At 36.0% G+C, this 11,972-nt stretch overlaps 1 protein-coding gene across 2 annotated transcripts; it reads left to right on the top strand.

Annotated features, from left to right (window-relative positions):
* Window positions 1-1,516: 1,516 nt before the first annotated feature.
* LOC142350627 (tabserin-like) lies at window positions 1,517-7,501 on the top strand. 2 transcript variants are annotated; one of them, XM_075402530.1, is made up of 2 exons: window positions 1,517-1,647; window positions 6,391-7,501. In XM_075402530.1, exon 2 carries the CDS (start codon window positions 6,419-6,421, stop codon window positions 7,283-7,285), a length of 867 nt encoding a protein of 288 aa, XP_075258645.1. In that variant the 5' UTR covers window positions 1,517-1,647; window positions 6,391-6,418; the 3' UTR covers window positions 7,286-7,501. The 2 variants fall into 2 exon arrangements, with proteins under 2 accessions (XP_075258645.1, XP_075258644.1); XM_075402529.1 differs by lacking the exon at window positions 1,517-1,647 and adding an exon at window positions 5,683-5,835.
* Window positions 7,502-11,972: the final 4,471 nt, after the last annotated feature.

Here is an 11,972-nt window from a genome sequence, read left to right as displayed (position 1 = left end):
GATATGCTACATCAATTCAAATGACCGCAAACTTGTACTGCAATTTATAAAACTTTTGAAAACAGTAATAAGTCATTAATAGCCGCGAAGCGATAGCGGCTATTATTGGGGACATCGTGGTTTTTTTACGACTCGAAGAGGAGTAATGATATTCGACAGGTTTTTTTTAGCAGAAAGCAAGTTTGTTCATGACTTGAATTTTGACTTCTTTCTGTTCGAGCATTTACCTCCGTTTTTGATTGTTGACTTCTGTTTTCGAACATTGGATTTTAACAATAGCTTAGTTTGTAAAGTATAGCAATTGATAAAAGTCTGTAATTCAAGGTGAAGAGGTCAATTTGAGAAAATTTGATCCCAATTAACTACCTACCCCCCCCAAAAAAAACTACCCCCCCCCCACGTACCTACCCCCCCCCCCCCCCCCTCGAACCTACCTACCCCCCCCCCCCACGTACCTACCTATCCCCGCCACGTACCTACCTACCTACCTACCCCCCTCCCCAAGTACCTACCTACCCCCCCCCCCCCCCCCCACGTACCTACCTAACCCCCCCCCCCCCCCCCGACGTACCTACCTACCCCCCCGCAACGTACCCACCTACCCCCCCCCGCAACGTACCTACACCCATTCCACCTACCTACACCCTTCACCACCACCTACCTGCCCCCACCTACCAACCCCCCCCCCCCCCCCCCACCAGCACCTACCCACACCCCTGAACTGAAAAAATTTTAACGATTTTTATGTTATATTGGTCTGCTATTTTTGTTATTTCTAGTGTTTTTTTTCGATATTCTGATTTTGTCCAATTTATGGTAGAGATTATTTTGCACGACGATTCGAGTCGTTTCCGGTATTCTACCGGCTATGTTTTTAATTCGTCGTCTCCATCGATGATTCTTACGACCTGACTTCTTGGAATTGACTTCAGTGACTTCTATTGCTTTGCAGTTAAAATTTATGTACGTGACGTCGTTTCTGCTTTTAGGTCAATTCGGTGACTTACCTCACTCAAAAAAATGACTTCTGAACTCACTTATGGAACTTTAATTTTTTATGAAGATTTACTAGTTAACAGTGTGCATCTAAGTAGTGCCAATCTTGTATGCCCTATTTCGTGATTACTAGTCTTGAGTTTTTGATTTCGAATATCAATTTTGAAATAGCTATTTAAGGGCTTTTTCCTTATAGAACGTATGTGTCAAAAAATTGACAGTCCGAAGCTAACCCAAAAAGTCTTTTGGTCTCTTAAAGGACTGGTGGTCGATCTGTCTATCTTATTTCTTTAGGTGTTTCAATTCATGGAAGGCCACGAGCGTCTATCGCGGCTATTTTCCGGCAATCTGCCGGCTATGTTTTTAAAGATAGCATTGTCTCCGTTTTAAAGGTTTGATAGAAAATTTTGCGAAAAAAAAAAAATCAACAGCCATATGTAGTATTGACTACATTGACTATAGTTTTGTTGTCTTTTCCGCTTTTGACCCCAAGTTTATTGTGTGCCCGCAATTGTGACCGTCAAAAGTCATTGTTAAGTTTATTAATGTTCACGAAGCCATAGTGGGAGGCTATTGTTGGCCTCATATTTGTTTTCTTACGACTGGAAGACTAGTTTTAATTTTCAAACGACTGCGCGCGAAGGTTAAAAGGTAATTTTGAGTAGTATTGATTCTTTAAATCTGTCCTCCTTATCCTAACTACTAAAACCCCCCTTCTAGCCCCCCCCCCCCCCCCCCAGTACGTAACCCTCCCCCAGATACTTAACACCTCTCCCAGATAATAACCCCCCTATCCATCTATCTAAACCCCTCCCCCGCTTACCTAACCCCAGCAGCTGCATACTCTCAAACCTACTTATCACCACCTAACCTTCGTCCACCCACATTCCGGCCGAATTCGCATCAATCGCCAACCCAATATTTCTAATATTTTTGATTATTCTAATTTACGTAAGCTTGTTTAAGAGTTTACATTGCATGTTTTTTTAGCTAAAGCAATTTTGTTTGTGACTTAGAAATTTGGCATTCATTTTTAATTGCTCTTGAACGAAGTTCACAGCAATTATTGCAAACGTGTGTGTCTTTTTTTCAAAATTTTTGCTTGACAAATCTGATTTTTCGGGCCGCAACTTTATAATAAAAGTCAAATGAAAAGTTCGCCGAAACTGGCGCCAATTTTACTTTAAATCTTAATAGTGGTATATGTTAACCTCTAATAGGGTTGTTTGAAGCCCACTTTTGAACTTCTTAGTCGAATTTAGGCTCCCCCTCCCCTGACTGAAGCAGGCTGCAATTGATTAGAGCCCCCACTAGTCGTTCGATAGCAATTCTTCCGACGTTTAGTCGGTTATGTTTGAACATTGATTTCCGTTTTAGAGCGTTGACTCCAATTTTCAAACGTTGTACCCAAACAATAGCTGAGATACTTATAAATATTAAGAACGCTGGTAATGTTTGTTTATTTGGGGAGTTTTTCTACCATAGCGGTCCCACATCCCTGTCCCAACGACAGGTACTCACAGCCTAACCCTCCACCCAACATATTAACTTACTTACCTCCCCCTGCAAACTACCTATACCACGCACCCGTGCACCTACCTTTGCCCAACTAACTACCCTCCAGCTGCCTACCTCCCCCCAATCCCCCAGGTACCCAACACAATCCCCCTATGCAACCAACTACCTTCCCCCAAAAGGCACGCCACCACTGCCACCGACCAACGAAGAATTGTGTCTTCATTGTGGTTAGAATTTTTTCTAGTACTTAATTTTTTTAACCTCTTTCGACATTTTTGATTTTGGTGAGGTGGTATTAGAAATGATAGTTCTTCGAGTCGATATTCTAACGCCTAAGTTTTTAATTCATTGGCTTCCTGGCTTCTGATATAACCGTTTGTTCACGCGCCAGCAACTGACTACTACCACTCAGCAACTGAACATGTGTGCGTGATGTTAAGTGTTCCTTTTTAGTGTAAATTTTTATTTGTCCTGGTATCGAATTTAAATAAAAAACGAACTTTAAATCAATGTTAAAAGAGGTCACCGCAACTGAGTTTCAAAATTATGAGTTTGTCGAAAGTTGGCGCTTATGTTAATATTATAAGAGAACAAGAAATTAGTAGCGTCTAGTTCTAACAGGTGTGCAGATAGCAGCTTAAAAGAAAACGGTTGTTCCCAGTATTTAAAGAGTACCTAAAATCAGTCAAACAAATGGTTCATTAAAAGAATCGATTTAAACTTTCTTAAACAACTGGAAATAAAACTTTGCGATCAAAACTAAAAGAAGCTTAGGAGTCTTACAACTGGAAGCTCATAAGTTTTTGAATTGTTTTTGTGCTAAAAAGTGATTTTTTAAAGAAAATTAACTACGTAGCTCATTAACAGTCTTCGTGCAACACATTTGATTTTATTGGTGACGTGTTATTAATAAAACTAGGAAACAAATGGACGAGGAAACAAAAAAAACGCAAAGTCAAAAACTTTTTTTCAACGTCTAATTTATTCCCAAAAACGTTAGCAATCAACTTAAATCATTGAAAACTTTTTACTAAAATAATTGAAAACTTTTTATATCTCCATTTAATGCCGTTGCCAGTGAGAACTGTTGTTAACCAGAGTATGTCATAGGCCTACAAATGCACAAAGACAGAAGAAAGATAAAAAACAACGGTAAATCTTGCGAATAAGTGAGTCGAAACCGTTAAAAATACAAATTCACTAGAGATAAAAAATATGTTCAATTTAGATTCTTTTCAACACCAATAATATGATATCTAACCCTTCATTAGTGAGACTGGATAACAAGGAGACAAAAAACAAAATTTTCAGAATTTGCATTAGAAATGTAAATACAACTAAATTATTTGAAAACGATTGAATTCGAAGCAAAACCATTAGTTAGTCAAAATAAAAAAGAGTTTCACCTATGCCTTCACAGGAAGCGATTCACATTTGCACCTGCAATCAATGATGTAATTTGTGAACTGTGATTCATGAGTGATGCATGAGACTATGTAAAAAAAGAGACAAAGAAGAACAGAAAAGCAAGGATATAAAATACGTTCATATTTTTCGAAAATAGTTTTTTTCGAAGCCATGAAAACCTTTAGCTGTCAAAAGAGATATTTAAAAAGTTTTTTTATGCGTCCATAACAGGAAGTCATTAAGAAGATGCCATATGGCTACGAAGGAAGGAAAAGTTCAGACGAAAGTCCAAAATTCAAATAAATTTAGCGAGAGAATGTCGAAGCCGTTAAACACCATAACCTATTCGTTACAATTATAAAAAAACTCGGAAAGGCATTTTTAAATTTAGAAAACCGGGAAAATAATATTTTCAGAACACTCACTGGACGCGCGCTTAAAACTTGTTTTTTTGGAGCTTCCACAGATTTTCAGATTTTGACAGCATTCTTTTAATGCATTTACGGCAAATTTATACAAAGTGGCCTAAAGATGCATTTTTGGTCCCATTTTTGATGAAAAGAGGAAAGAATTTGAAAAAAAACTTGTCAAACTTGGATCAGACAGTTCAGTAATACCTCTATATCTTTAAAGCTAAAACCAACTGTTTTTAAAATGTTTACATAATTTAAGCAAAATTGACACATTTTTTGGCAAAATTTCGAAAATATGGACAAAAACATTCAATCTTTCAAGAAAAGCAGTCAAACATTCACAAAACTTCAAACCTCGATAACAAAATTCAAAAAAAAATTTTTATTGTAAATTCTACGCAGGACGGGTTTTCTATTCATACCGCTTACAACCCTCTACGATGCGTAAATCGGTGGGTCGGAACAATAAGTCGGCAATTCACGATCTTCCATTCAATTCTCTGAATTATTTTTCAGGACTTGTCCGTTTCTGTTTTTTCCTTCAGAGGATTACGAGAGCAAGGAAACATGTTCGGCAATCTATGGAGTCGCAAAAAATTGAAATACGAGAACGTTCGAAAAACTAATCTTTGGTATTTGACCCTTATTATTCTCACCCTTCATTCTATTTCATTTGGTTTTCTTTTTTCATTTTGGAAAGCTTTCTATGTATCTTTGCACTCTGTCGAGCATTTTTTGAAGCGTTCGTTTAATTATCAACTTTTTGGCACACATGATATGTCAGTTTATGCTGAAAATTATTTCTGAAAATTTGCGACGCTTCAAATTCGGTACGAAAGGATTTTGACAAATTTGAATTATTGCAATTCTTCTAGAATTTCAATCCAAGATATCAATTGTCTGTTTTTCAGTGAAAAAGTCTTTTTTTTGTTCTTTCTTTAGCTTGTATCTTAAGTTTGTATCGACAATGCAGCTCTAATTAACAGATTATATCGTGCGAACGATTTGATGGTTTATCCGTTTCTCGGTAATAATGCTAAAGTGCGCATTTTTTGAACCATATTTGTGATTTAATGACACCGGAGCTCAGGGACCCCAGTTGATAGCATCAAGCACATTTTCAACTGATAAATTTTCCTAACAAATATAGAATCAGATCTCAAAATAGCTGTAATGCGCTCTGGACAAAAATCTTAACTGTCTTATGATCAAAAACAGTTCAAAAGAATGATGATTGTTTGAGTTCTTTGATGTCCGCAAATTATTTGTTTAATTCTCGCCATCGGTTGCACCTCATCGAATAACAGAGCAAATTGACTTTCATTTATTGAATTTTAGAGATAAAAGTCGAAATTACGATCGTACCAGCGGATTCATTCTCAGCTACTTTTTATTCGGTGTTGAAAATTTGGACCAAAATTGATCTGATTTTGGTTTTCAATGACAAAAAACTTTAAAAAATTATCCATTAGAAAGTAGAAAGAAATCGGATGAGATAAATGTAAGTTCACGTTTAACACAACAATTCAGTTTCAAGAATTATTTGCAATTCTTCTCGAGTTCGTGTACTTTTCTTGTTTTTAGTCAATCTCAAATTATGAGGAACGTAGAGTGACTAAATAACCTTTGGAAATTTATGTTGTTCAACCAATTTTCAGGAATAATGATATGATAAGTAAAATTTTCGCACCATAAAAATGACGCTAGTAAAGACTTTTTGGAGAAAACTTTTATAGAAAATTTATATTTTCTATCTCAGTAACTATTTGGTTTGTATCTCTCAATATTTATATAGCTGAACTTTTATAGTAAAATTGTACGTAGCATCTCTGTTACAGAAAGTGTAATTTTTTAACCTCAAAGTCGTTGTCCAGAGAGCTATTTTTAGCTGTTTATTTTTTAAAACAAATTTACAATTTTGTCGAATTTTAAATTTTCGCGAAAAGGATGGAGCACATTGCACGAATACTCTCTTGTTAATTTTTGTTGAAACCATTTTTTACAAATATATTATTTTTTGCATGTTCTTTATAAATAAACGGAAGTTAAATTTTAGAACTCATCTAGAGCCAATATAAAGTACAATGACTGCAAGATACATTCCGATCAATTGCTTAGCAGCTCTGACTTTTGTTGCCTTCTTGACCACAATGACACCGACTTCTGCTTTGAACAGCCTTGAAAATCCACTGGTAAGGCGTGAATCAGTGGGAACTGACGAAAAACTAAGAAGCAAACGGGATTTGGGTTGGAGTACTGCAAACGTCGATGCCCCCTTCGTGGTTGCCATCATGCGTAATGGTGATGTGATATGTTCGGGAGCTATTTTGTCCAATATGACTGTTATCACCGCAGAAGCTTGTTTTGAAGATACCAATAGCGGCGAGTACAGAGTCATAGCTGGTGTGACTGAAATTGACTGGGACAGCTGGGAAATGGCTATACCAATTGCAGATATCAAAGCGCTGGGTCTGCCTAATGACCCAAATACTATCGTTTTGGTTATTCTTAGCGAAGAGTTGGAGCTGACCGGTTCGATTCAGGTTGTAAACTTGATCACGGCACCGAAATCAATTGAATCGTTCACATCTGACGCCGCTCGCTTGGTTATATTTTGGGAACCACCGGGACATTTAGATGAAAAAAATCAGATGCTTAATGCTGGCATTGCAACCAGCTCACTACTTTCCCGTCCTCTTTGTTCTGAGGTCAACGTGAGGGACAACAATGGTGCGGGAACGAACCTGAACACTAATGATTTCGGATGTCTTCGGGCTGGCGCTTGTCCTCACGATAACGGCGCCCCTGTCGTCTACGAGGACCCGGTTACTGGGAAGTGTTATCTGGACGGAGTATTGGTGCGATCGCCGAGTTGCGATATTTCTCCAGGAATTTCAGTGTACAAGGCCATATTACCCATAAGAGGCTGGATTTTGGAAAAGATGGTTTAAACGTAGCCGAGAGCCTTGGATTTGATCGTATTGTATTTAACTTTATTATGCCAGTCTTTATGTTGATCTATGTTACTTTCAAAACAATGTCCGGAAAGGGGTGAAGGTTGGTTTGGGAAAATGATCAAAATGGCGACGGGCTTCGCTTAATAATTAAATGGGGAACACTATTTTGCATTTTAAGAATTGTACCATGAATCTATTTTATCTTCACAATCCAGTTTTTAATGCATTTTTGGCACTAGTTGCTTGTGTATCAATACTTGAACATGAAAACTGGATAGTCAAATGGATGAAGGTGAGTCAATTGGTGTGTTCAGTTTAATGTTGAATTAGCCTTCGCAGGGTGTCTTAGTTTCTTCAATTTTTTATACAGCCATTCGTTTAAAGTCATATTTTTTCTTTGGATAGTGGATATTTACGTTCTCCCGTTGCTAGAAATGAAGCGCAGTTCCCATCTTTTCAGTAACCCCGCCCACCCCACCGGCCCCCCCCCCCCCCCTCCAGGCAGCTCTCTCTAACTGTTTTTTCATGATCAGCTACGATGAGTGCATCAAAATCCATCCATCGCAAGTGCATGAACTTTTCACGTTCTTTATGCTATCTGCTTGTTAAGGGCTTCAAAATGAAGCGGAAATTATGCCTTATTAAAGACATGAAGGGTATTCTTTTTCGTCCAATTTTTTCCGACATTGCACATTTTGAAAATTAAGCGGATAATGACAATTTAGGTGGCCATTCCGATGGGTCGTTGACAAGCAAAATAAAGACAGTTGTGAAATCCAATTCTACTTTTCTGTTTTTTTTGGCGTTTTTGTCATAGTGACAGCAATTTGCAATTTACAAGTATCTTGAAGTCTAACGGCGGGGGAACCAAAGTTTTTGCTCTGAAATTGAAACTAATTTGTGAACTTAATTTTGATAGCAGAAGTTGAGGTGTCTTAAAATGAGCAAGTTGGCAAAGATGGTGCCAGCTGATCACACTACCAACCATTTCTCTATCAATCGCTGCTCTAAACATTGCATTTTTTCACAAAAAAATGTTTTTTAACTTAAAAAAAATGAAAACGGGATAAGAAAAAAATTAATTTAAATGTATAACGATGAATGAATGAATAATTTTTATCTTAAGCCGTAGAAAGTAGTTTTGGTAGAAAAAGTTTCATAGCCTTTTGATTTTTGCAGTTTACTGACAAATCTTTCATCAACGAATTGTTTAAATCATAAGAAAAAAGAAGTAGGGAAAAAATTGGTTCCCCATTTGGATACATATTGTAAAGATACTCTTAGAGGAAACTTGTGTGCTAATATATTCAAATATCAAAATTTTTAGCTAGTCAAGTTTTTATTATCTGTCATCGCAATCCCTAATATCTTATCGAAATAATAACAATTATAATTCTCAAGTATATTGAAATTAAAGAGCTAATTTGTAGATTTTTAAATATTTTTGAAAGTTTTTTTGTAATGGAGTTGCCCTATCCGAAATTGTAACAAATTAAGTAGTTTTATGTTTGGGGCTGCATAATTTTCGATATGATTTGCCGAGAGATTTAAAACTAATTTTCCCCGTTTCCGATGTAAAGAGAAAGAAAAAGTGCAGCTGTAGAATTCTTTTTTTTTCACTTTTAAGGAAAATTGTTAATGTTTCCTTGAACTTGGTGTCAAATATGCTGTTCATTTCCGATTATCAAAAAAAAAAATTGTTAGGGAATTTCAGGAATAACTTAAAAGTACAATGCATTTTGTAGAGGTAATTTTTTTTGTAAATTTTTTAGTGGGCGGTTTTGTTTTCATCACAAAGTTTTGTTGTTATTTTGTTTTTCGACACAGTTATACAAGCTCGGTTATGTGTCTTCGTAAATATTGTTCCGACTCCGGAAATCTACATTTTTGACGTAGTTTTCTTCCAAATGAGGGGAGATAAGAGAACTTTCAAAAACTCACATTCTGTGCAAAAAGAATTGCCGTTTGAAAAAAAAAATCGGTTATAGTTTAAACCACTCAAGATTTAATTATTGGGGCATTAGAGGGTGGGCGGAGGAACATTAACATTAATTATGACAAACATTAATTATGACTGTTTATTTTTTAGGAACTCCGAACATTGAACTATTAAACTTTGACAGCTTAATGAACTTTGACCTAATGACTGACCTTTATCGTTTAATCCGTTTCTCTGATCTTTTGACCTTGACTGTTTGCACTACTTTGTGCAAGTCAATGAGTAGAAACTTTTTAGTTGTAACAGTGAGTGAGGTAAGTCAGGTGTCAAATGTGAAAATCTTGACTTTTGTTCAACGAAAAAATGACAGAAAGGTGGAGCAAATTAATAAAAAAAACAGGGCAGGACAAGTTATGGCACAATTCAAAGAAAAATTGAAGAAAAAAACTAGGTAAAACCAAAATCAACTTTTACCGCATAAGAACAAAAGACTACAATCGGGAAAAAAATTTGTTACAACAGTTTTCTCAATCTACTTTGAAAATGTAGCAAAAAATAGAGGCCGTAAAGCCACCTTTCGTAGCTCGTGGTTTTTCTTACTTCGACATGATCAAAATCGCTTCTTCAATTTGACTTCAAAAATGCGCAAAGAGATCTTAAAAAACAGCACCCCAAAATAATTAAATTTCTGTAAACTGCAAAATTGAGAAAGTAGGAATAATAGCAGCTGAAAGGTTGAATGCGGCTATTGGCAAATTAACTTTTGCGTCTGTGCAAAAATGTGGGACCGACCTGAGCTTAATGCAACTAGCCAACAAGTAGACAAAAAAGAAAATAATTGGGAGACATCGAAAAATACATTTAACTTTTTTGAAAACGGTTCTTTTCAATGTCACGAAAACCTAGTTATCAACTATATAGGTTTATATATATACGGCGACTAGACGTAATTGTACCTGTGTATCAAAACGGATACAAATGGGATACTGCCGATAGGCTACAAAAGGAACAAGAAAGAAAGAAAAATCAAAATTTCAATTCAGTTTTCCGAGAATTGTGTAAACCATTATATTTTTACTAAAATATTAGATATGTTCGACTCTGCATCCTTTAGTTTACGTTAATGTGAAATATGATCTGTCATTAATGCGATAATGTGACGGGACAAAACTCAAAGTTCAAAAATTTTTTTTTTAAAATTTGAAGAAACTTTAAAGGCAAAAAGTATCAAAGGCAAAAAAATACTTAAGACAATGGAACAGCATTTAAAACAAATTTAAATTCACTATAAACAAGAAACGACCTCACTTGAGACCTCAGATTAAGCTGCAAGTTGAAAAAATTAAACCGAAAAAGCGGTAAAGCGAAAAAAAAACAATTTTAACAAATTTAATTGAATTTCCATTATTTAATGACCATAACATGTAACTACAAAGAAAACCAATTGTCGTTACTGAGACTAAGTGATAAAACTACAAAACAAGAACAAAATCCGGCAAACTTTTAACTGAAATAATATTATATGCTGCTTGGGCCTCGATTTCACTCAAAAAATCTCTGCCAAGAGTTGAGCCTGATTTTGAAATCATTACTTTGTACTGAACATCAAAAACAAGAAACGTGAAATATTTTGAAAGGACAGCGACCAAAAACGATGCAAATAAACACTGGAATGTTGGATAATTTTTGAAATCTTACAGAATTAAATTAGCGAAAAACGCTAACAAAATTAGCAAAATTTTAGTTCGAGAACATTTTCTTGGGAAGCAGACGTGAAACTAGCCGCCTTGGAGATTGAGATTAAGAAAGCAATTTCTACTCTTATGCTTCCGTCAAATGGTCAAATTTGGCTGAGGAGGGAAATTTAGTGCCATTTTTGATTGAATAAAAAAATCTGATACTTAACAAGTAAGCCAAAAGATTCACAAAAGCTCGGATCAAACATTTTAGCAACAATCCTCAGTCTTAAAATTTTCAACCAAGAACAGTATCAAAAAAAAATTGAAATTTTGAAGTATTTAGCGAAATGGACACAAACCTGAGCTAAAATACGGAAAGTATCAACAAAAACGGAAATCAGGCAAACGTTCACTAAACAAAAAATGTTGATATCTCAACACAAAAACGAAATTAAAAAAATCATTTTATCTCGAGGCGGGACTGGCTTGCGAATGATACCACTCGCAACTCTACGATGATGCCACCGAGCGTCGTGAACTGACTGAACGAAAAAAAAAACAATCTGAGCACATGGTTCCCTCCCCATTAAGGTTGAATGGAACAATTAACTTCATTACAATTTTGACATTTTATGCAATTTTCATATACGTTTCTGTCACTTCAAATCTTTGTCTAATGTAAATGAATGGAAACGATATGTCACGTTCTGCCACGAATTTCTTAATAAATCAAACCGAGCTAGATTACTTGCTGGTTCCGCATTTACAGCTTAAATTGATTTACCAGCCTGGCTACATTATACAATGTGCTGCTGCCTGAAAACAGCTTTGCACGTCTGATCTGGTGTAATGGACACGGGACTGATCTCACGCTTCAGATAATGACCTTATGAGGACTTGATCAAGAATCATCAAAAAGCAACTGGATGCATTGATAGTTTTAATTATTATACGGCATCATTAGTTTACTAAATCAGAACCCCAGCATCATAGATCACACGCTCACATTTGCGACGAAATAAATTTTGGGCAATCAAATTTACCCGTTGCATACAGAGAGAGT

This window comes from Convolutriloba macropyga, chromosome 12, assembly GCF_964194025.1.
Source record: "Convolutriloba macropyga chromosome 12, txConMacr16.3, whole genome shotgun sequence".
Lineage (NCBI taxonomy): Eukaryota > Metazoa > Xenacoelomorpha > Acoela > Convolutidae > Convolutriloba > Convolutriloba macropyga.
Note: the sequence above shows the minus strand (reverse complement) of the source record. Positions and strands in the feature narration are given on the sequence as shown.

Coding starts and splice junctions, on each gene's coding strand:
- LOC142350627 (XM_075402530.1), top strand. CDS start 6,419: ATGACTGCAAGATACATTCCGATCAATTGCTTAGCAGCTCTGACTTTT.